General features: G+C 46.1%; 1 protein-coding gene across 2 annotated transcripts in view; it reads left to right on the forward strand.

Annotated features, from left to right (window-relative positions):
- Positions 1–333: 333 nt before the first annotated feature.
- The window catches only part of MFGE8 (milk fat globule EGF and factor V/VIII domain containing), a 29,727-nt gene continuing 6,912 nt past the window's right edge, over positions 334–23,148 (forward strand). Inside the window, exons 1-7 of one of the 2 annotated variants that reach the window (XM_083412145.1) lie at positions 334–590; positions 13,685–13,810; positions 14,936–15,061; positions 16,144–16,257; positions 17,990–18,171; positions 18,732–18,887; positions 21,882–22,026. In XM_083412145.1, coding sequence (XP_083268271.1) covers positions 518–590; positions 13,685–13,810; positions 14,936–15,061; positions 16,144–16,257; positions 17,990–18,171; positions 18,732–18,887; positions 21,882–22,026 — 922 coding nt within the window. In that variant the 5' untranslated portion in view covers positions 334–517. The remainder of the gene's footprint in view (positions 591–13,684; positions 13,811–14,935; positions 15,062–16,143; positions 16,258–17,989; positions 18,172–18,731; positions 18,888–21,881; positions 22,027–23,148) is intronic. The other variant, XM_083412144.1, reaches the window with a different exon arrangement.

A 23,148-nucleotide genomic window follows, 5' to 3' on the forward strand; every position in this document is an offset into this window, starting at 1 on the left:
AAATCAAATAAAAACTATTTAAATAAAAAGCAATCGATCATAATGGTTTGCTTTGAAATCACTGCGCATCAGATGGAAAATAAATAAATTGGGGCCCCCCACCCTACCCTGTCCTGTATTATACCAGAACAAAGGTGGCAACCCTATTTCAAGCACGACTGCGCTTAGCCAAATGTTGGCGTCTAGGCGCCCAGCAGCCCATCCCGGTCCGCTCACCCATCCCTCCAAATGGGCCAAATGGCTTTCCTTTGCGCTGCTGTTGCTCCTGCTCCTTCCGACGCCGCTCGCCATTGGCTCGACAGCCGGAGCACGTGGCGGCGGGGCGTAATTGGCAGGCTGAGCCTTAAGGGAAAGAGGGGGCGGGCTCGCTCTCTGCCTTGGGCTGCACTGAGTCATTCGCCTGTGCGGAGCAGGAACACAAACAGGCGGCAGAACTTGCTGAGCTTCAGCGGAGCAGGACGAGACGGGACGGGAGGCGCGCTCAGCCCAGCCCAGCCCCGCAGGGGAACGACGCACCATGAAGGGACCCAGCTCCTCGCAGCTCCTGCTGGGGCCTCTCCTCGCCTTCTGTCTGCTGGTTGCTGTCAGCGGTGAGTAGGCAGCGCTGATTTTCCCTTCCCTTCTCTCGCTTCCCTGCCTGGTTTTTGGCTACTGGAGGTGGTGGGTGGGGAGCCCTTCTTAAATTGCGCGCGGGGCGCCTCGAAGGCGAAGCTGCCCTGGCTTTAAATCCGTTTGCAGCCCAGCCCCTCTCGATTTGTTCCTTCGCTGCCGACCAAATCCTTGCACGAAACTCGCGTTAAAGCGCCGTGAGATCGCGAAATGCCCATTTGAAAAGATCAGCCGAACGCACAAGCAGGGTATGTTTACGCGTTGGGTTGGAATGCCGTTTGCTTAGGGTTAGGGAAAAGCGCTCTGCACATGCTCGAGAGGCTCTGTGCGCAATGATGGATTCGCCAGGGGCGGCGGGCGGCGCTAAGTCCTGGCTTTATTTTTATGGTTCTTCTCCTCCCTGCCTGTGTTTTGGGGGATTTAGCCTTGGCAAGCTCTAAGAGGAAGACCTGGTTATGAAGTTTAGAGAAGCAGGCCCTGTGTTCAAATTGTGGAGGGAAACGGTGGGGGAAGGGAAAGGGAGCTAGTGAAATCCACAAGCCTCTGACTCGCCCAGTTTTACCCTATCTGTATCGTTCCTCAGTAACATTTTACGAACAATAGCTAGTGGGGTCAACGCAAAGAGTAAGGCTGTGCTCTCTTTCCCCACCCTCTGAACCTTGACTTGATGTGGGGATCATCAGACGTAACATTTTGCAATGTGGGAAAATAGGCACCATATTTTCCCACAGGAACTGGTCTGTGGAAATCAAAGTGAAAGGAGAGCCTAAGGGGGCCTGCTCTAGGCTTTCACAGGGTTGTTTTGGGGATAAGTAACCTATTTTCTTAAAACTTGGTGCTAGAGAGGTATTTTTGTTCTCCTTCTATACCGACCTATTTCCAGGACTTAGGTACGTGTGCATGTTTGGTTTAAGGGACTTCCTCATAAATCTCCCAAGGGTCCTTTTGGGTGCGTGTGGGCAAGATGTCGGTAGGCTTTTGTGGGGATGTGGAAGACACTGGATCAGTGCAGTGACTCATTTCCAAAAGGAGCTTAGGGACATAGGAAGCTGCTTCCATAACCGGTCAGATCATTGCTCTGTCTAGCTCAGTTTTGTCAACACTGGCTGGCAATGGTTCTCTGGACTTTGAGGCAGAAGTCTCTCCCAGCCCTACCTACCTCTGAGCAGTGGCCCCTCACAAGGGTTAATCTTACTTGGAAGCCGCTCTCTGTACGTTTTACCTAGATGTGCACCTCCAGACTGAGGCTCCTATAGCTTTAAAGGCACCATGGTTTGGCTTAACGTTGCATCCAGATTTTGGCCCCATGGTTTGTCTCGCTCCAGACAAACCATGCACTTTAACCAAGGTGTGTTCCTGGCTTACCGCTTTATCTAGAGTAGACAAACCATAAGTCTGGGTTTTAACAATATGCCAAACCATGGCTTCATCCCTTGTAGGGCAGCGGCATTGGGGAGGAGTATTGTCACAGTGATCTTTTATTTATTTATTGGTTATTCATTAAATTTGTATACTGCACTATACCCGCAGGTCTCAGGTTGCAACATAAAATCACAATATGAAAACACGAAATGCACAATAAAAACAAAAGTCCCTTCAGTCAGGGAACCTGCTTGCTTGCACTAAGCCTTGCTTTGGTTTAGCTTTATGTGTAAGTTTTTTTTTTTATAATAATATTTTATTGAGATTTTCACAGAAAGAAAAATAAAAAAAGAAAAATACAAAAGTAAAAAACCATTAAAAACAGTTCAATCCTTCATGACATATCTTGCATTTCCTTGTTTCTCGGACCTCCCCTTTTTGTATTCCAATTCAATTTATTTATTCAGCAAATCCTTTCCCTCTTTACCTTTATCTTAATCTTGATCTTAATATATTATAGCTTTAACTTTCCACCTGGTTAACATTCCATTTTTACATATTCTAGCTTTATGTGTAAGTTTGGGCTAAAGTGATGGTCTGAAAGTAAAAACTACTACTTCTTGCAAAATAATTCAACTCCTTTTCTGCTCACCATGGAGGTATTCTCAGTTGCCTTGAGTATGAAATGTCACCTCTTTCCGAAGTGTGCCCTGGATGACTTTAGGCCAGTCGCTTTCTCATAGCCTAACCTACCTCGCAGGACTGTTGTGAAGATGCTGTGTATTGGAATATAAACAAATAAGTACATAGGGACCCAGGAAGCTGTCTCAGGTGGAGTCAAATCATTGGCCCATCTAGCTCAGTATTGTCTGCTCTGGCTGGCAGCTTCTCCACGGTTTCAGCCATACATAGAGTTGCTGGGGATTGAACCAGCAACCTTCTGCTTGCAAAGCAGATGCACTACCACTGAACTGTGCCTCTTCCCTATTAAGCTCATTGAAAAGGAATTCCAAACAATTGCTTTCAGGATTGGGATGTAAGCATCATATTGTTCTTAAGCCCTATCCATGGTAAATAGGCCTTGAACAGCCAATATAATATAGTACAGCGATGGGGCGAGGGGAGATCTGAGCCCCATCTGCACTATGCATTTTAAAGCATTAAACAGCTGTGATTTCCCCCAAAGAATCCTGGGAACTGTAGTTTGTTATTTTCATTCTCAGAGCTACAAGTCCCAGAGTTCCCTGAGAAGAGGGATTGGTTGTTAAAGCACTCTGGAAATGGTAGTTCTGCTAACTGAATAGGGGATCTTCTAATGACTCTGCACCCTCAACAAACTACACTTCCCAGGGTTCTTTGGGGGAAGCCACGACCAATTAAAGTGGTATGATACAGCTTTAATGTGTAGTGCAGACAAGGCTGTGGATATGATAGTGGCTGGTGATCACCTCATTCGCAAGGAGTCAGATTCCCAATTGCTTATAGTACTAGTAGCAACCAAATGACTCCCGATTAACACTGCTGAAAGGAAACCTGGGATTTTTTGTTTGCAAGGACTGTGAGCTCCATTCGGTTTTGGTACTTGGAGCAAACACTTGGGCTTAGAATTATTTAATTTTATATGCATTTCTTTTGCTCCAGTTTCCCATGGGTGGACCTTGGGTACATAGTAAAAACGACAACAACAAAGCATATTCTCCAAGCCTGAATTTTGCTCACTCCTTTTCTAGTGGATAGGCTGTTGGACTTGGGTCAGGGAGACTTGGGGTTGAATCCTACTTGGCCCTGAACCTCATTAACCGACTGTTGGCCAACAGCCTACAGTCTTAGCCTAGCCTACCTAACAGGGTTGCTGTGAGGACATAACGTGCATGCATGGGAAGGAATCATGTGCAGTATGCCGATCTTGAAAGGAGAGCAGGATAAAAAAACAAGTTAGCAATAGAATGAGGAAGTTGAGGGCATATGTTCCTTGTAACATCTCTTCCCACATTTGGCAATGCTCCTTTGTGTGGTCAGAATCGGGGATTTTTTCTTCCATGGTTTTACCTGGTTCCTAAGGCAACTGCTGGAGGAGAGAACACAGCATATTTATATTTCTGATTGATGGTGACAGTGGGGAGGAGACTGTTTAAATGCTTACTGCAGGGCTGTGATGGGTACGGGCCTGAACCCAACAGTGAGCTAAGCATTATCTGCCTCCTCTCTCCTTAGCACTTTAGGGCAGAGTCAGCACTTCTAAGTCTTTGTTGGAGGAGGGAAAAAACAACAACCCGGAACTCAGGACGGTGGAGGTGCAGAGATGTATGTAGCTGAAAGGGATTAGAATGGATTCTGCATGAATGAAAATCCCAGTGGATTCTGCTGTTGGTGCAGTCTGTCCTCTTGTTTTCTTTCCTTTTTAAAATTCTAACTTCCGCATATGGCAACCTCTGGGCCATCCAGCCCCCTTCGTTGGTGATAAAGGTCCCCCACTCACTCGCCACACCAAAATATAGGGGTGAATAGGGGAGCAGCCTCTGATATTTGGCAGATGGGACACCGGTGGCGCTGTGGGTTAAACCACAGAGCCTAGGACTTGCCCATCAGAAGGTCGGCGGTTCGAATCCCCGCGACCTTGTCCCTGCTCCTGCCAAACTATCAGTTCAAAAGCATGTTAAATTGCAAGTAGATAAATAGGTACCGCTCCAGCAGGAAGGTAAACAGTGTTTCCATGCGCTGCTCTGGTTTGCCAGAAGCGGCTTAGTCCTGCTGGCCACATGACCCGGAAGCTGTACGGCGGCTCCCTCAGCCAATAAAGCGAGATGAGCACCACAACCCCAGAGTTGGTCACGACTGGACCTAATGGTCAGGGGTCCCTTTACCCTTTACTTTACTATCAGGCCCACAGGGTATTTAAAGTATATTGCTTCCCCAAAAGAATCCTTGGAACTGTAGCCTGTCAAGGTTGTTGGGAATTGTAGTTCTGCAAGGGACAAACTGCAGTTCCCAGGGTTCTTTGAAGGAAGATGTGGGCGTAAAATGTTCTTTAAATGTATGGTGTGAATGTGACCTAAGCCACCTTCAATCAGTGATGCCCCTGCAAAAATAATTCTCATTCCTTCTGCCAAGCGATTTAGAGTCAAGAGTACAGAAAATGCTACTCTTCCCAACAAATCAAAACTCTCTAGGAATGATTTAGGCTTTTATTTGGGGGTCATGAAACATAAGGGAGAGGTATGCAACAGGAATTGGGGCTATTCCAGTTCCAGGCAAGATGAATGGAATGAAAATGTTATTTTATTATTAAGGTATTTATATCCCACCTTTTGACTTGGAATTCCATTGTCACAGACAGGAGAGTCACCCTTTAAAACTCAATTTTTCCTTTGCACACTGTCTACTTTCCCCTCTTCTCTAGCCTTAAAGAAATCCTGTTTTTCCCCAGGCACTTCTGATTCTGGGAGACAGACACATTGTTCTCACACATGGGGGCATGATTGTGTTTCTCATCCGATTTCCTTGCCTCCTGACAGTGAGTGAAGTGATAATTGGGAATTGGTTCTGACCCAACAGTCCCGATGCAGACACATAGTATTCTTTTAATCATTAGGCAATCCTTCCCTCTGCAAGCAGACAATAGTTTCTTATCCCAGCCAGAAGATATGTTTCCCCCTTTCCATTGTTTGCTGGTTTGTTTATCAGGGCCAAATGGAATGAGCTGGTTTTTAAACAGTAGCTAATCAAAGGACACAAACATTCTTCACAGCAGTCAGAATGGGGGAAAGGAAAAGAATATAAAGGAGCACCAATGGGTGTGGGAGCAACCTTTTTATTCTGCAGGGACTCCCTAAAGAGGACCCTTGGTTGTTTATAGTCATATCCAACTCTTTGTGACCCCATGGACCAGAGCACACCAGGCACTCCTGTCTTCCACTGCCTCCCGCAGTTTGGTCAAACTCATGTTTGTAGCTTCGAGAACTCTGTCCACCCATCTCGTCCTCTGCCGTCCCCTTCTCCTTGTGCCCTCCATCTTTTCCAGGGAGTCTTCTCTTCTCATGAGGTGGCCAAAGTATTGGAGCCTCAGCTTCAGGATCTGTCCTTCCAGTGAGCACTCAGGGCTGATTTCCTTCAGAATGGATAGGTTTGATCTTCTTGCAGTCCATGGGACTCTCAAGAGTCTCCTCCAGCACCATAATTCAAAAGGAACAGACGACATGTAGGATATGACACTGCCTTGTACCAGATCAGGCTTCTTGTTCATCTAGGCTAGTACAATCTACTCTGTTTTATATTATACTTGTTGCTATTTAAATTTACTAGTCCCTTTATAAATTATTATTACAAAAAGCAAACAAAATTTTAATCAACTGTATTTTTACAAGGCAGGATTAAAACATCCCACTCGCCCAAGGCCTAGCAGAAAAGCCTGGCACCTAAAATATGTAATGATGGTGCCAGGCAAGCATCCTTCAGGAGAGCATTCTGTGAGTGGCGAACCACCACTAAAAAGGCCCTGTTTTCATCCAGATCTCCCATGGAGGGGGCACATGAGATTTTAAGCCATTTGTATCTACACCACTGCCCAGAGACCTCTCGCTCTGGGGCTGCTTAGACATGTCAATAATAAATAAAAGAAATAATAACGCATACTCAGATTGGCAGCAGCTCTGAAGGATTTCTGGTGCGACTCTCTCTCCTATGACAATTGCCTGCTACCTGTCCTTTCTAATTGGAATTGTTTGGGATTGAACCTGAGACTTGTAGAGACTTCAAAAACCATGTTATACCAAGTCAGGTCACTGGCCTGTCTAGCTTCAGATGTTAATGATTAAAAGGGTTGATATACCACTTTCATTTCCTGAAGAACTGCTTAGGCAGTCCACAAACAAATAAAGGCAGACATCAAAATTACAAGTATAAAAGCAACTGCAAAAAGACAGCTTCCTGGAATGAAGATGTTATTTTATTATTAGGGTATTTATATTCCACCTTTTGACTTGGAGTTCCATTGTGACAGAAATTGTAGCAGGAGTTCACAGACCTTTAAAACTACTTTTTCCTTTGCACGCTGTCGACTTTCTCCTCTGCTCTAGCCTCTTCCTTGAAATAGTAAGCGGCTTGCAGAGCTGTGCAGAGACCTAGTTAATGCCTGTCCTATTAGGAACACACCAGGGAAATTAATTGGTTCTGCTATAAATTGAGGGTGAATGCTGCATGTCCCCCCCACCCAGAGAAGCTCAATTCATAACCTTTTCATGAGAGAGAATATGTTTTATGAATGAGAAACCGTTCTTTGTGAATGAAGCTCATGTCAAATTATACATTATTAAACCAAAAGGTGGACAGAACAGCAGTGTTCAGGCTGTATTTTACTCGAGCAGCCGCCTCTGAAGATGTAGCCAGGAATCTCAGAAACTCCTCAATGGGCTGGGAATGTGTCAAGCGCTCTGTAACTGGGTTGGAGGAAGTTGCTCATCAGTAGAAGATGGGAACTGTCAAATGGGGGTCTTTTGCTTATCAGAGAATTTGGGCACGAGTAAGAAGAACAGATCTGGGAGGGAGAAGGAGACAGGGGTAGTTAAAGTGTCTGGACAGGGAAATTAAATGTGTCTGACTATGGATGGCGGTTCGAGACAGGCAATTCACAAAGTACCATGATGGACATGTTTGGAAGCTATGTAATCACACATGCTCCAGTTTTGCTGAACATCCCGCGGATAATCTTCCTGACACTTTCTGAGGTTTTAGAAGTTGCTCCCCACATTGTTTTCCTTGATGCTTGACTTTGTTTTACAGTATTCTGGATTGTTTTATTTGATATTTTAATGTGTTGTGAACTGCTTTGAGATTTTTTTCTTTAAAATATAAAGTGCTGTAGAAATGAAATGAATAAACAACAACAATGAAAACTTCATCCCAGTGGAATGGTGCCTAGACATTCTGTTGGGGTGACCATAACCTAGGTTTAAGGTGCTGCTTGGTGATTAGCATAGATACCTATCTGGGTTTCTAACAGTGGCGTAGCATGGGTTGTCAGCACCCGGGGCAAGGCAAGTAATTTGCACCCCCCTCCCGCTGCACTGTCCCTCCCCCAGATAGTCCCTCGCTCTCTCTCCGCACTGCATGCCTGGCACCCCCCCTCCACAGTGGGCGGCGACCCGGCGGCTCGGATCGGATTCGCACAGCCAGCACTGCAGTGAGAGAGAGTGAGTGGGCCAGGTAGGGGCAGAGAGCTGCGAGTGCGAGCGCGCCCCCCCAGATGTTGCGCCCGGTGCGGCCGGCCCCCCCTGCACCCCCCACGCTACGCCACTGGTTTCTAACACTGGTCCTCCAGGGGTTTTGGATGAAAGCTCCCATCATCCCTGACCATGACAATGCTGGCTAGGGCTGATGGGCATTGGAGTCCAAAGCAGATCAGGGAAGGTAGATCTAGTTGTTGTTAAACTCTTGCTCCCACCAACCTCAGCTGCAGGATTGCTTGAAGCATTGATGCATGAATTTACCCTCCCTTAAAGGTAGCCCCAGAGCAGGCATTAACAGCTCTCCTGCTGTGGCCCTGGCATCTGTCCCAGAATGCCAGGTTCTGAAACCACCTCTACTTGGCTTCTGAAATTTCTGGGACGTTGCCTACCCTCAATACAGCCAAATATTATTTTCCCAGCCTTTTAAGGGTTAGAAACTTGGTGGTGATGGTGAGTTGTTTTTAAATGAAAACTTCGGGTTGTATTCAACTAACTTTTTTAGACCAACTGAAATGAATGCCCATTAAGTATGATGAGTCAATTCCATGGGTAGACAAACTAAGGCCTGGGGGCCAGATCAGACCCAATCGCCTTCTAAATCCGGCTAGCGGACAGTCTGGGAATCAGCATGTTTTTACATGAGCAGAATGTGTGCTTTTGTTTAAAATGCATCTCTGGGTTATTTGTAGGGCATAGGAATTCATTCATTCCCCCCCTTCAAAATATAGTCCAGCCCACCACATGGTTTGAGGGATAGTGGACTGGCCCCCTGCTGAAAAAGCTTGCTGACCCCTGGAACTCTGAGTAAAAGTTAATTCAGTAAAACTCAGAGGTTCACTGAGCAGGAAAAAAAGGGTTCTCTGGAACCTGGATTCTGAATTTTTTTTTCTTACCCTTTTGCAAAACTCTGGCATTCACGCATCCCTGCTGATTGCTAATACATTTCTGTTCAGCCACCTCCTTTCACTGAAGACGCTCAGTGTTGTTCTTGTTTTTGTACAGTGGTACCTTGGGTTACATATGCTTCAGGTTACAGACTCCGCTAACCCAGAAATAGTACCTCAAGTTAAGAACTTTGCTTCAGGATGAGAACAGAAATCGTGCTCCGGCGGCACGGCAGCAGCAGGAGGCCCCAGTAGCTAAAGTGGTGCTTCAGGTTAAGAACAGTTTCAGGTTAAGAACAGACCTCCGGAACGAATTAAGTATTTAACCTGAGGTACCACTGTAGTAACTTGGCCACTCCACTCCACGGGAACCTGGCTCTCAGTTGCATTAATTGTCCAAAAGGCAGGGCAGAGAGACACAGAGGGCAGCTAAGTACTCCTGTCTGTTTGGGAGCAAGTCAGATCGGAAGCGACATCTCAGATTCCTATGGCCATCCCTTCCTCCCTGGCTGTAGCTCGTGGCAGTGCATTGATGGAAGATGAGGTCATCTGGCACCAGCCAGGGCGACAGCACAGGCAGTGCCTGAGCTCTGTTGCTTTTTTTATTTTCCCTTCCCAGACTGGGCTGTGAGAGCTGCCCATGCACCTCTGAACACAGTTTGGAGCCTGGTTTCTTCTTAGCCTGTTGGAGGAGTGGAGTGTTAGGAAGTGAGATTAACCCCAGGGACTTCTGCTATAAAAAGACTTACGAGCAATAATGCTGGGAGGAGTAGCTTAAGCTAATGAAATCTCTCTGCCATGGACGTTAAAGCCCTACCCCAGCAAACAAGGAGCCTGGAGGCTATTTTTGGAGGATCTGCCTTGGGTCCTGTACAGCGGAGATTCAGAAGAGGCAAAATGAAAGGAATTCTTCAAAGAGAAAGTACTTCTTCTCTCCATACATAGTTAAACTGTGGGATTCACTTCTGCAAGATGATGTAAACAAAAATTGCCCTTTTCCCTTATGGGGTATCCAAGAGCCCATATAGAGTCCTTACATAGGTTCCCTATTGGTAGGAGAGAATAACAGAGGCCAGCCAGAGAATATTGAGAAGCAAAGCAGCTAGTAAGCTTGATCTTTATTGATCTGTTGCAACAGGGTGCTCCCCTCACCCGCAGGAGAGAGGAGGAACCCAGAAAAAGGGCGTGCAAGGGCTTTTGAAATTGCCACCCTGTAGATCAAGACCACCCCCAGAAACATCATACATACATCACAGAAGGGGTGTAACCTAAGACCACCCCTCAGATACATCATACCTACATCGCAGAAAAGGCGGTCTAAACAGAAATTTGAATATTGTTTTTCTCCTGTCCTTGTTTATCTCCTGTCTAGCAGGTTACTTGATTGGATTGCCTGGGTAGCCTGGCCAGTCTTTTGTAATGATAAATACTTAGTTCCTGGGCCACGTCACAGGCTCACACCCTATTCATATCTTAAATGTGCCCTTAAGACAGGATTTGTGAGGAAAGAGACAATGGGAGGTTTCCCACTTTGACCGTGCAGAGAAAACATTTGCTCAGTTTAGGAATCAAAATGGTTCCAGGTCGGTCTTCCTGTGCTGATCTATGTACGTGCTTGATTGGTACGCTTATGAACATTACCATATATCTAAGACCATAAAATTCTTATCACAATGATGACTAGAGCTAGGCAATGTAACATCGCCCAAAACCGGTTTAAAGTCCATATTGTGATACCGGTTTCATAATTTTTGACCTGGCAATATGTTGCGAATCATCATGTGCGTGTGTGTGCTGTGCAAAAATCACGATGCATGAAAAACTGTGAAGCGAGCCAGTGCTTCGACATAGCTTCCCTAGGCATCTGTTTGGCCTCTGTGAAAACAGGATGCTGGAATAAGGTACCCCTGCCCATACGGGCCAGTCTTGACAGACTCTAGGGTTGTGCGCCCATCTCACTTAAGAGGCCGAGGGCCAGCGCTGTCCGGAGACACTTCCGGGTCACGTGGCCAGCATGACAAAGCTGCATCTGGCGAGCCAGTGCAGCACACGGAAACGCCGTTTACCTTCCCGCCAGTAAGCGGTCCCTATTTATCTACTTGCACCCGAGGGTGCTTTCGAACTGCTAGGTTGGCAGGCGCTGGGACCGAACGACGGGAGCGCACCCTGCTGCGGGGATTCGAACCGCCGACCTTTCGATCGGCAAGCCCTAGGCGCTGAGGCTTTTACCCACAGCGCCACCCGCGTCCCAGCCAGTGCTTCAACATAGCTTCCCTAGGCATCTGTTTGGCCTCTGTGAAAACAGGATGCTGGAATAGATGGACCTAATTCAGCAGGCTATTCTAATGTACTTAAGTATACACAGAGCACATAGTTAACTATGGTATTTCTGCTACACCAGGTGTGGGAAACATTTGACCTAGTTATTGTTATTGTTGCTGTTATTTTATTGAATTTATATACTACCCCATACCCGGAAGTCTCAGGGCGGTTCAGAGAAAAGATAAACATAAAAACCACAACTTACATAATCAGAATAAAAAGAACAACCCAATAACGCCCCCCCCCAAAGAGCCACTTTTTAAAAGGGCATAGGATGTCAATCAGAGCAATCAAAGGCCTGGATAAAAAAGGAACATTTTTGCCTGGCGCCTAAAGGTGTATAATGAAGCTGCCAGGTGAACTTCATTGGGGAGAGCATTCCACAGATGGGGAGCCACTGTAAAGAAGGCCCGTTTTTGTGTTGCCACCCTCCGAACCTTTCATGGGGGGGGTCACACGAAGGAGGACCTCAGGGACACCGGGTAGGGTCAAATGGGAAGAGGTGGTCCTTGAGGTATTGCAGTCCTGAGCCGTTTAAGGCTTTATAGGTCAAATCAAATTTTATTAAACGGTCACAGACCAGATTAACTCGTACGGCTAGTCAGCGAAGCATAACACCAGAAAAAAAACAAAGGACGATTTCAATGCAGATTAGGCCATAACAGCAATTTAAAATTAGGCAGCATGAATAGAATTAAGTATTTGCCTGCATATTGACATTGGCAAGCTCTTGTTTCCTACGCCTAATAGCGGCTACACAGAATTTGGCAACATTGATCGTAATTTCAGGAACCTTATCCTCTACCAAGGCTCTCACACGTTGGAGTTCTGGTACATTTTTAAGCTTTTGTAGAACTGGGGCAATAAAGGTCAGGCGTAGATCCTCGTAGTAACTACAGTGCAGCAGTACATGCAGACTTGTTTCTACTTCCGATGAGCCACATGGGCAAACACGTGACTCACATGGTTTGCCCTCATATCTGCCTAGCAGCAGGGCAGAGGGCAGGACGTTAAATCTAGCCAGGGTAAAGGAGCGTCTGTACTTAGGTATTTGTAAATCAGCCAAATAATTTGCGGGTGAGAACCCTCTCCCAAAGTCTCTAATTGTGGCATGTTTATCCATTCTGCCCATATGACCTTGCAGCTCTATGTCCCTAATGCGTTGGAGCACTTGACTTCTGGCTCTCTCATATCCTGCCGCTATCAAGATCTGCGGGGAGAATCCCAAGCTTCTTATCTTTTCAAACAGGGAAGCTTTCCAGGTAGAATGAAAGGTGTCTAAGAGTGTTAAAGGAGCCAAACCGGCCGGGGAAAAAATAAGTTTTAACCAGTAGTGTATCTTTAAAATCCACAACCGCGCGTTAGCGGGTGGTTGTCCAACTTCTAAGCGGACAGCTATATTAGATACACACTTTATAGGTCAAAACCAGCACTTTGAATTGGGCACGGAAACTAATTGGTAGCCCGTGCAGTCGGACCAGGGTTCTACTTGTTGCTGAACTCCTATCAGCCCCAGCAAGCATTGCCAGTTGCCAAAGATGATGGGAGTCAGAGGCGCCATCTTCTCAAGACGATTGAGGGGGCCCAACGTGATGCTGCGATGAGCCAAACTCCCTCTGAACATTGAGAGGGCCCTCCCCCCTAAAAAAATGGCCCCCACAGAACTACTTCAGCCCCTAGGTGTTGGCGTGCCTGATGGGAGTTGTAGTTCAGCTGCGTCTGGATGCCCAAAGGTTCCCGGTGCCTGTGAGGATGCTCCCCCCTTTAAATAATCCCTAGAAAAACAGGCAGGATAAAAATGGTTTCTGGGGATTGTTTTTGTTCTATTTCATAGCACATGCTGTACCATTGAGCTGTGGCCCCTCTTCAAATACAGTGGTACCTCGGGTTAAGTACTTAATTCGTTCTGGAGGTCTGTTCTTAACCTGAAACTGTTATTAACCTGAAGCACCACTTATCTAATGGGGCCTCCTGCTGCTGCCGTGCCGCCAGAGCGCGATTTCTGTTCTCATCCTGAAGCAAAGTTCTGAACCTGAAGCACTATTTCTGGGTTAGCGGAGTCTGTAACCTGAAGCGTATGTAACCTGAAGCGTATGTAACCCAAGGTACCACTGTATGTTTTCTGTGACCCCTCCCCCACTCCTGGACACAGTTGGAAATGGGAACCTCATACAAACCAGCATCATGACCCCCGTTGGTATTTATGATTCAGAAGTGGTGGGGAAGGGGGACCTTCACTACAAAGCTGCTGCCTTGCACTGATTCACTCCCTTGGTTTTCCAGGTGACTTCTGTGAAGAGAACAAGTGTCAGAACGGAGGAACTTGCCTGACCGGCATCACCGAATCTCCTTTCTTCTGTATCTGTGCAGAAGGCTTTACTGGGATCGATTGCAATGAAACCGAGAAAGGTAAATGTGGGGTTTATCGTTAGAACTTAAGCAAGCAGAGGATGGTTTATGATGATTATTAATACAAATTTATAGGCTACCATTAAGCCGTCAAAACGATGTGCATAATGAAAATGGAATACAACACAAGCTGTAAAAAGAGTAAAACCAACTCAGGATGAATGCTCAATAGTGAAGTTTCTTGGAGGAGCCCAGAGAGGAAAATGCAGGATAGGTAAAAAAGGTAAAAGGACCCCTGCATGGTGAAGTCCAGTCAAAGGCAACTATGGGGTTGTGGCTTTCAGGCTGAGGGAGCTGGTGTTTGTCCGCAGACAGCTTTCCAGGTCATGGTGGCCAGCATGACTAAACTGCAGAATACCTTATTCTTCGCTCTATAAGACACACCTAGTTTTTAGAGGAGGGAAACAAGAAACAAGAAAGCAATGCAAAGCCTCTTGAGCGAAGAGGCAGGAGTGCTCCCGCTGCGCTCAAGAGCCTTTGCGTGGCTATCCAAGAGGGATTGCTGCGCTCTTGCTCTTCTGGCTTCAGCGATAGCTGCGCAGCCTGCATTCGCTCCATAAGACACACACACATTTCCCCTTTTTAGGAGGGGAAAAGTGCATCTTATAGAGCGAAAAATACGGTAGATAGGGCATTGGATAAGGGACTGATCTGACACAAGTTCTGCAGTGGTCTCAAAATCTCTCCACCTTGGGACCCCAAATGCTTACTGCAACAATGGCGGAGTTAAAATAAGTGCAAGCACATCAGTCCTGCTAATTATGCTATTGTTATTCCATTGCACTTCAGAATATATTTTGCAATGCTAATGACATGCACATCTCATTTGTTGGGAAAGGATATTCACATCCCGATTGCCATTTGCAAACCAGCTGCTCTGACATACATGATTTCTTTAGAACATAAGGAGTGTCTTGCTGGATCAAGCTAGTGGCTCATCTAGTCCAGCGCCCTGTTCTAACAGCGGCCAACCAGATTTCTAATGAAATTGCATGTGTGTTGGGGGCGCTGATAACTCTGGCAGGTGGTGGTTTGTCAACCTTCTCTTGCATAGTTAAATCTAGCAGGGGCTGTGAGATGTTCTTGTTTGCATCTAATTTCTCCTTCTGCACCACTTGTTTTCAGGTGCCTGCCACCCAAACCCCTGCCAGAATGGGGGCGAGTGCCAGGTGGTTCCCAACAGGGGTGACGTCTTCACCGAATACCTTTGCAAGTGCCCTTCGGGCTATGAAGGCAAACACTGCGAAAACAGTGAGTGTGAGATGTGTCTTTGGGAAAGTTGCAGCTGCAAACGGAAGAGCAGCTCGCGCTGGCTTGGAGCAAATGGCCCATCAGTCTGGTACCTTGTTTCCAGCAGTTGTAGCTATGTGCCTCTAGGAACGCCCCCAAGCAGGGCAACAACCACCTCTTGCAATTACATCCATGTTTATAGTAGGCCAGATTTTACATTTATATCTCCCTTTCCCTCTTTATTTCTGCATTCCAAAATCTTATTAATTTCAATTACAATAATAATCCCTTATGCAACAGCTGCAGTATTAATAACTTCTATTTGTGTTGACCAATAAATGATTTATAGACGTACAAGTGAGACACTCAAACTATATCCTTGTTCTTCCTGTGTGTGGCAATTCTGTCCCTTCTCTTTCCCCATTTCACCCTCACAACAACCCTGAGAGGCAATGAAGGGTGAGATGTTGTGACTGTGGCTCAAGCTCACCCAGTTAGCTTCCTGGCAGAGCGGAGATTTGAACCCTGGTCCAGCAAGCCCTAGCCTGACATTCTAACCAGTGCACTATACTTGCTGTTCATACTCCGTACTCTTCTCTGTGAGTCTGTTGTTGATGGCAGATACAGCTTCAGCCGGTAACTGTCACAGCTGTTCAGCAAAGAAAATTGCAATTTATCTGTCTTTTGGCAACTAAAAGTAGCATCGAAGATAGGAAAAGTACAGTGGTACCCTGCCTTATCTTCTGTTTGGCCACAAATGACCTTCAGAGATTTGCAGTCTTAAGACATGGCTGACAAATGCAACAAAGCTTTCTTTTATGGTTTTCTTTTCATTGATAGAGTTTATATCCTGCCCTTCCTCCCCAAGGAGGGCAGGGAGGCAAATAGATATACAAGAGAAAAACACATCAAGCCAATTCTAAAACGGACCAAAACATTCTAGCAGCAATTACAATTTGAAGCATGCTTCCATCCAGCAATCTTGAGGTTGCTAGGAACAGTATTCTTAAGCCATCAAATGCCTGGGTATTTAGTCAAACGGGGATCCTGATTTGGCTGCATTGGGGGCGAGCAACTCAATTCTTCTTTCCTTTTGGCTGTAGACATGAACGAATGCTCTTCGCAGCCCTGTAAGAATGGAGGAACCTGCTTGGATCTCAGTGGGGACTATGCCTGCAAGTGCATGCCGCCCTACCTGGGGAAATCCTGCCAACTCCGTAAGTTCCTGCTCCGTGACGGGTATGGAGGGTGGTAGTGATGAAATGACCAAGATCCGTTTAGAGCACAGCTGGGGAATCATTGGTCCTGCAAATGTTGTTGGGCTAGAACTTGCAACATCCATGACCATTGGCCTTGCTGGTTGGGCTGTTGAGAGTTGGGATCCATCAAGATTGGGGGTGGGGTGGGGTGTCTCCCATTTGTGATCCAGCCCAATAGTCTGCTTCTGAAAACTAGCGGCTGGAAGACCCTGGGGAAGCTTGCAAACAGGTTGATGAACTGAAGTTTATTTGCTTACACTGATATCTGTTCAAAGAGCTCAAGGCAACATGCACTGATTATCTTCCCACCCTTGAGTTTATTCTGTGAGGTAGGTTAGGCTGAGAAGACTCCAAGTGGCTCAGAGAGCTTCATGGCTGGGATGGGATTTGAGCCTGCTCCTAGTCTGTTTTACGCCAGCATCTTGTATTCAGAAATATATAGAAGATTGTGTATACGCAAAATAAAATTCTGCCCATGGATAACCCAGTTTCTGCATTGAGTGTTATCACCTGTATACATGCAGAAATCTTGCAAAATTCTATAAGCCAATAGTGAGCTAAGGTGCCCTCTGCATTGTGAAGCAGTCATGGCTTCCAACTAAGCTCTAATCTCTTGCAGTGCAAATAAAAATAAATAAATATAATTTTTATATATATGTGTGTGTGTGTTTGTGTGTGTGTGTAGACACACACACACACACACACACACACACACACAAACAAACAAACGACCTACCTGTGCAATGCCCCACACTAGCACTATGCAGTAGAATGAAAGACGAATTCTTCTGACTGATTTGCCCTTTCCAGATCAGTGCAGGAACCAAAATGCAGCTATCCTTCGCAGTGTTCACTTCTTCACTTTTCCAACCAAAGCGTATGCGCAAGAATGTGTACCTTGGGGGGAAATGTGTACACAAAAATGCATCTGTATTAGAGAAAATAATGCATGCAAATTCTACATGTAGGGGGGAACGGCTTGCAAAATGCATATGAAGCAAAAGTGTTTTCAGAAATGTATGTGGGAGAAATGCATTTTTGGGGGGAGAGGGGAAGATTGCAAGATTGCAAGTATGTGTGCGAGATTAAATTATATACATTTATTTGTATATAGCTATCCAGCCATCCCAAGGACCAAAGTTTGAACCATATGAAAAGTAACACAAGGCAACATCATAAACAAACTTATAATGCCATGTTTCCCTGGCAGGTTGCAACATGCTTCTTAAAAAGGGAGGGGATGTTCTTCTTGTTTAACAAATGTTAAAATAAAATAACACGGTATGGAATGAATTGAGTGCGTGCAGATCTGAATAAAATTCTATAAAAGCACAGAACAGTCTCTGCGTGAGACTTTGAAGTACCACTTTGCTTCATATAGACTGATAAATACTTCACAGCCAAAAAGTCTGATGCTCTCCTACTCTTTTGATGTGGCAGTTCTCTGTGTGTGGTGGTTGTTGTTTGCAGGGTGCCAACTCTCTCTCGCTGTGTGTATGTTGTTTTGCAGAGTGCAAGAGGCAGGTCCCTGCCCCAAGGAGTTTACAGTCAAAAAGCTGACACAGGGGAAGAAGCTGGGGAGGGAAGTGGAGGCAGGTATTAACAGGGAAGCAATATGCGATGGTTTCAGTTTCTTCTTCTCTCCCTCTTTCCCTGCCCTCCTCCCTGTGGTCTTGGTGACCCCCTCCAGGATGTGCAAATTTGCTCGGCATGGAATCAGGAGCCATTTCGAACACACAGCTTGCCGCCTCTTCAGTGCACTACGGGTTCCTTGGCCTGCAGCGCTGGGGTCCAGAGCTCGCCCGCCTCAACAACAAGGGGATTGTGAATGCCTGGACCTCCAGTAACTATGACAGAAGCCCTTGGATTCAGGTAATGGTGTGCTTGGAAGCAGCGAGTCCAATGTGGGCTTTGAAATGTGGGAGGCCAAAAACTAAGCAAGGAGCATTCGCCCAAACTGGGAGGGCCAGGTGGAAACAGGCCTTTGATAGACTGAGTCGATTATGTAATAATGGTGAATGTGCTGTTACGGTTGAGGCAGCTTGTTTGAATTATAGAAACATTAATGCGACTTCCATTTTATGGTGTAATGTATTTTAATGCAAGTTGCTTTGATACCTTCTTAGGTTACAAGTGACCAATAAGTCTAATAAGCATAGCTTGGATTGTGTTGCTTTCATTGTTTTTAAGGCTGATGTTTTAAGGCTCCTTTGGGAGGGAGGGATATAAATGGATATAAATTAAATAAATAGATATGGGTGGGGGTAAAAAGAGAAATGGGTGCTTCAATGTGCTGTGCTTGTTTTTGTGACTCCCAGCATGCTGTTGGGCAAATAAGCCACACACAAAACATCTGATTAGTGTTGAGTCACACAAACACACACACATACAGAGATGTTTATCCAGTTTCTGCCTGCTTTTCCTCACCCCAGGTCAACCTGATGAGGAAGATGAGGGTCTCCGGCCTTGCCACGCAAGGTGCACGCCGCGTAGGCCGCCTGGAATATGTCCGGGCCTACAAAGTAGCCTACAGCCTCGACGGGCGCGAGTTTGTGTACATTAAGGATGAGGAGCAAGATCATGACAAGGTGAGCAAATGGGGCAGGTGCTGCAGCTGTGCCTGAGGGGTGGAGAAACAAAAAAAAAGTGGATGGTAAGATGGTAACGGTAAAGGACCCCTGGATGGTTAAGTCCAGTCAAAAGTGACTATGGGGTTGCGGCACTCGTCTCGTTTTCAGGCTGAGGGAGCCAGATTTTCGGGTCATGTGGCCAGCATGACTAAACTGCTTCCGGTGCAATGGAACACCGTGATGGAAACCAGAATGCATGGAAATACCGTTTAACTTCCCGTTGCAGTGATACCTATTTATCTACTTGTACGGGTGTCCTTTCGAACTGCTAGGTTGGCAGAAGCTGGGACAGAGCAACAGGAGCTCACTCTGTTGCAGGCATTCAAGCCGCTGACCTTCCGATCGGCAAGCCCAAGAGGCTCAGTGGTTTAGACCACAGTGCCACCTGTACCCCTGAACGATGCTGAAGTGCTTTATAAAATACATTAACTTGTTTTTCTTAACAGCAGCCTCCCAAGGTAGGCCACTAAAACAGTGCCTTTGTTGTTAGGCTTGGCACCATCCCACAGTCGCTTTTTGTAGTTGCTTCAGATGCTGATGCCTGACCCACGACCCACAAAACTGGAAATTTGATTGGTGCAGTGGCTTGAATTTCCCACAGAACTCCTGATGTACAAAGGACACATCAGTTTCCTTGCCCATTTCCCCCCCTCCGACCCATCTTCATTTGCCCCCCCCCCCCCGTATGTGGATTCCAGAAGGTTGTCCATGAGGGGATCTGGCCCTCAGCCTAACCCCCCTCCAAACTCTTGCCCTAGAGAATGATTAAATTTAGCATGTGTATTTTACTTACTTTTAGTAAACTAAAAACAGTGGAGTGACTCCCATGCTAGCCGTACTCCGAGTAGACCCATTGAAATGAATGGACCTAGGTTATTAATGCCCTTTTGATTTCAGAAAGTGCTCTTACCATGACTAGCATCGGATGCATTAGTCTCTATGTTAGGCAAAATTGCACAGAATAAATGGCCTGGGTTCATAAGCTGGACTGTAGGAGGACCTTGCGAGATGGGCAGTGCATTGTACAAATGCCTTGCTTAGAAAAAAATGGGCTTCCTCTCTGCCACCAGCCGTCTTTTCCATTGAAGCGCATCATCTTTTGCTACAAAAAAGGAACAGTTTTGAGGACAGCATACATTTTTAGTTGCAATCGTAGGAGAATCCACTGTGATTGAAACATATCTGAGCTTGTCAAATGGTGTTGCAAAGAATCTTATGAGCGGCAAGAAATTTTCCATGAGGACTTAAAAATTGCCTTTTGCAAACTAAGGTGGAGAACTGAATTTAAGATTTGAGGGGGGGGGGAAACCCTGAGACAAACTGAAATTGGCAGGTGTGCCTTGAGGGCTCTGCTGCCCTGCCCTCCCTGTTTCCTTTAGATTGCTGCAATTCCAGCCTCTCCCAACCATGGAAGAAGAAACATTTTAGCTCTTCTCAGAGAATACTAATGATGCTTAATTCACTGTGCTGAGCCTGGTGGGTCCTTACTTGTCCCCATGCAGGTGTTGAGGAAGCTATGCTGAATATTTGGAAGTCCAGAAGTTCTTTGAGTTTTTCTGCAAGCACCGACAAAGCCCCCCTAAGCGTGATAATCAGAAACACATTGCATAGTAGCCATTCCTCAGACCCACCCTTCCCCACCCCACCTTAAACGTTTTCTCTTGTCCCAGTGGAAGCCTGATAAAGGTACATAAGAGTTGATTTAGCTTCTGCATGAAAGGGGGGGGGGAGTTGGTGTGTGTGTGTGGGTCCCAGCACACGAACAGCCCCCACCTCACCCCAATTAAATAGCTGGTTTAAGCTGTTCTGATTATACTTACAGCAAGTTTGTTTCGTGAGCTAGCAGAACTGTTTGAGTTGGTATCCCACAAGACAACAGAGGTTTAGGACCAGAGTTTTCCTTCTCCTGTATATTGGCTCCCTCTGTTATTCCTGCAAGCTACAAACTCCTCTATAGTAGAAGTAGAAAGAACATAGGGAGCTGCCTTAAACTGAGTCGGACCATTGACACATCTAAAGGTAAAGGTAAAGGACCCCTGGACAGTTAAGTCCAGTCAAAGGCGACTATGGGGTTGCAGTGCTCATCTTGCTTTCAGGACAAAGGAGCCTGTGTTTGTCCACAGACAGCTTTCCAGGTCATGAGGCCAGCATGACTAAACTGCTTCCGGTGCAATGGAACACCGTGATGGAAACCAGAATGCATGGAAATACCGTTTAACTTCCTGTCGCAGTGGTACCTATTTATCTACTTCTGCTGGTGTGCTTTCAAACTGCTAGGTTGGCAGGAGCTGGGGCAGAGCAATGGGAGCTCATCCTGTTGCGGGGATTTGAACCGCTGACCTTACGATTGGCAAGCCCAAGAGGCTCAGTGGTTTGGACCACAGTGTCACCCGCATCCCTTGATACATCTAGCTCTGTATTGTCTGCACCAACTGGCAACACCATCTGTGTGTAAGGCCAATGCCACTGAGCTACAGATTTTCTGTTGCTATTTCAACATTCCTCAATTGAGTTCAGGATAGTTTGCATAGATGCAGGTCACCACACGTTTATAATCACAACAAACTTGCTAGAAGTGAGAGCTGGATTTGATCTCATGATCTCTGTCAAAAAGTGCCAGCATTCTAACCATTCTGCCATGCTGCCTCTTCGAAGTAGCTGCCTAAGAAGATGTCCCCTTTAGAGAGCAGATGTGACTCTAGACCAGGGGTTATCATCAGGTCCCTACCACCCACTAGTGGGCATTTCAGGATTCTAGGTTGGCAGTAGGGGGTTCTACGTCACAAGCGGAATCCTCCTTCCATTGAGCACTGCTGGGTGGTAAGAAAATTTTACCATCAAGAAAGATGCATTAGTGGGCGGTAGCTATGAAAAGGTTGACTATCCCTGCTCTAGACCATCAACTCTGTTCCTAAGGTCTCATCCTTTCACCATTGCCCTCTCTCCTGGCAGGTTTACACTGGCAACTCAGACTATGAAGACATTGTGACCAACCTCTTCAATCCTCCGGTTACAGCCCAGTACCTCCGCATCTACCCTGTGATCTGCCGTAGAGCCTGCACTCTGCGCTTCGAGCTGGTCGGCTGCGAAATGAATGGTAAATGCTTCCCATTGGTCTAAGGCCACTGGCACCGTACGTTTAAAGCACTGCGATGCCACTCATGGCTTTCCCCAAAGGATTTTGGGAACCAGGAGTGGTTTAACAGCCAGTCCTTCTTCCCAGGGAATTATGGGAATCGTAGCTCTGTGAGGGGAATAGGGGTCCCCAAATAAATCAGCACCCACAACAATCCACAGCTCCCAAAATTCTTTGAGGGAAGCTGTGACAGTTTCGAGTAGTCACAGAGTACTTTAAACGCATGGTGCGAATGTGGTCTAAATGTCTTGGTGGTGGTGGACTTTCTTGCATGGACAATCAGAGGGCAGCAGCACCCTGGAGAATTGGACTTCACCGTCCTTGCCTCCATGTTGGAATTCTTTTTCCTTAATCTGGTTTGGGTAAGCCAAAATGTCGATGTAGGTCTAGGGATGGGGGTATAGGTCAATGTTGGTTTCTCTCAGTTTTTCATTTTTCCAGTTCTAAGTTCAGTTCTCCACATTTGCACATCACTTTGTGAACTTCGTTTTTAAAAAAGAAAAGGTACTCGTGAAAATTCATTGGCTTTTCATTGTGAATTTCCCCCAATATGTACATTTTAGCAAAGCCATCTCTTCTAATACAATGCATTTTGGTATGTTATTTTCACTAATATATTTTCATCCTTTAACCTGACATATGTATGTTTTGCCTACGTTACTTGTCTGTGGAGAACTGCATTTCAAAATTTGGAAAAATGCAAACTTTCCAAGGATAGCTGTATGTTTGGTTTGCATGTTGCTTTGGAAAAGGCAAACCAGGTATGCTCACATTAAAATGTGAACCGAATTGAATTTCACCCCCGTCCCCATAGCAGGTCACCCAAATTGCCCCGGGGGAATTCCTCAGGGTTGAAGCAGTTGCCTTTGCTGACCTCTAATTTCCAAAATCTGTTGGCACTTAACTGTGAAAACTGGGACTCTCAGATTGGCCACTTGGGTACTGTGGATAATTGCCAGCTCTGTCTGCTCTGTAAAGAAACGTTTTTAACATTTCTGTGCAGAGGCAGCCCAGATTTTGCACTTTAAAAAGGGCCTGTTTTTGCATGATTTCTTGCTGTTTGCATCATATTTTTAATCTGGC

The sequence above is a fragment of the Podarcis tiliguerta genome (genome assembly GCF_965153285.1).
Source record: "Podarcis tiliguerta genome assembly, chromosome: 14".
Taxonomy (NCBI): domain Eukaryota; kingdom Metazoa; phylum Chordata; class Lepidosauria; order Squamata; family Lacertidae; genus Podarcis; species Podarcis tiliguerta.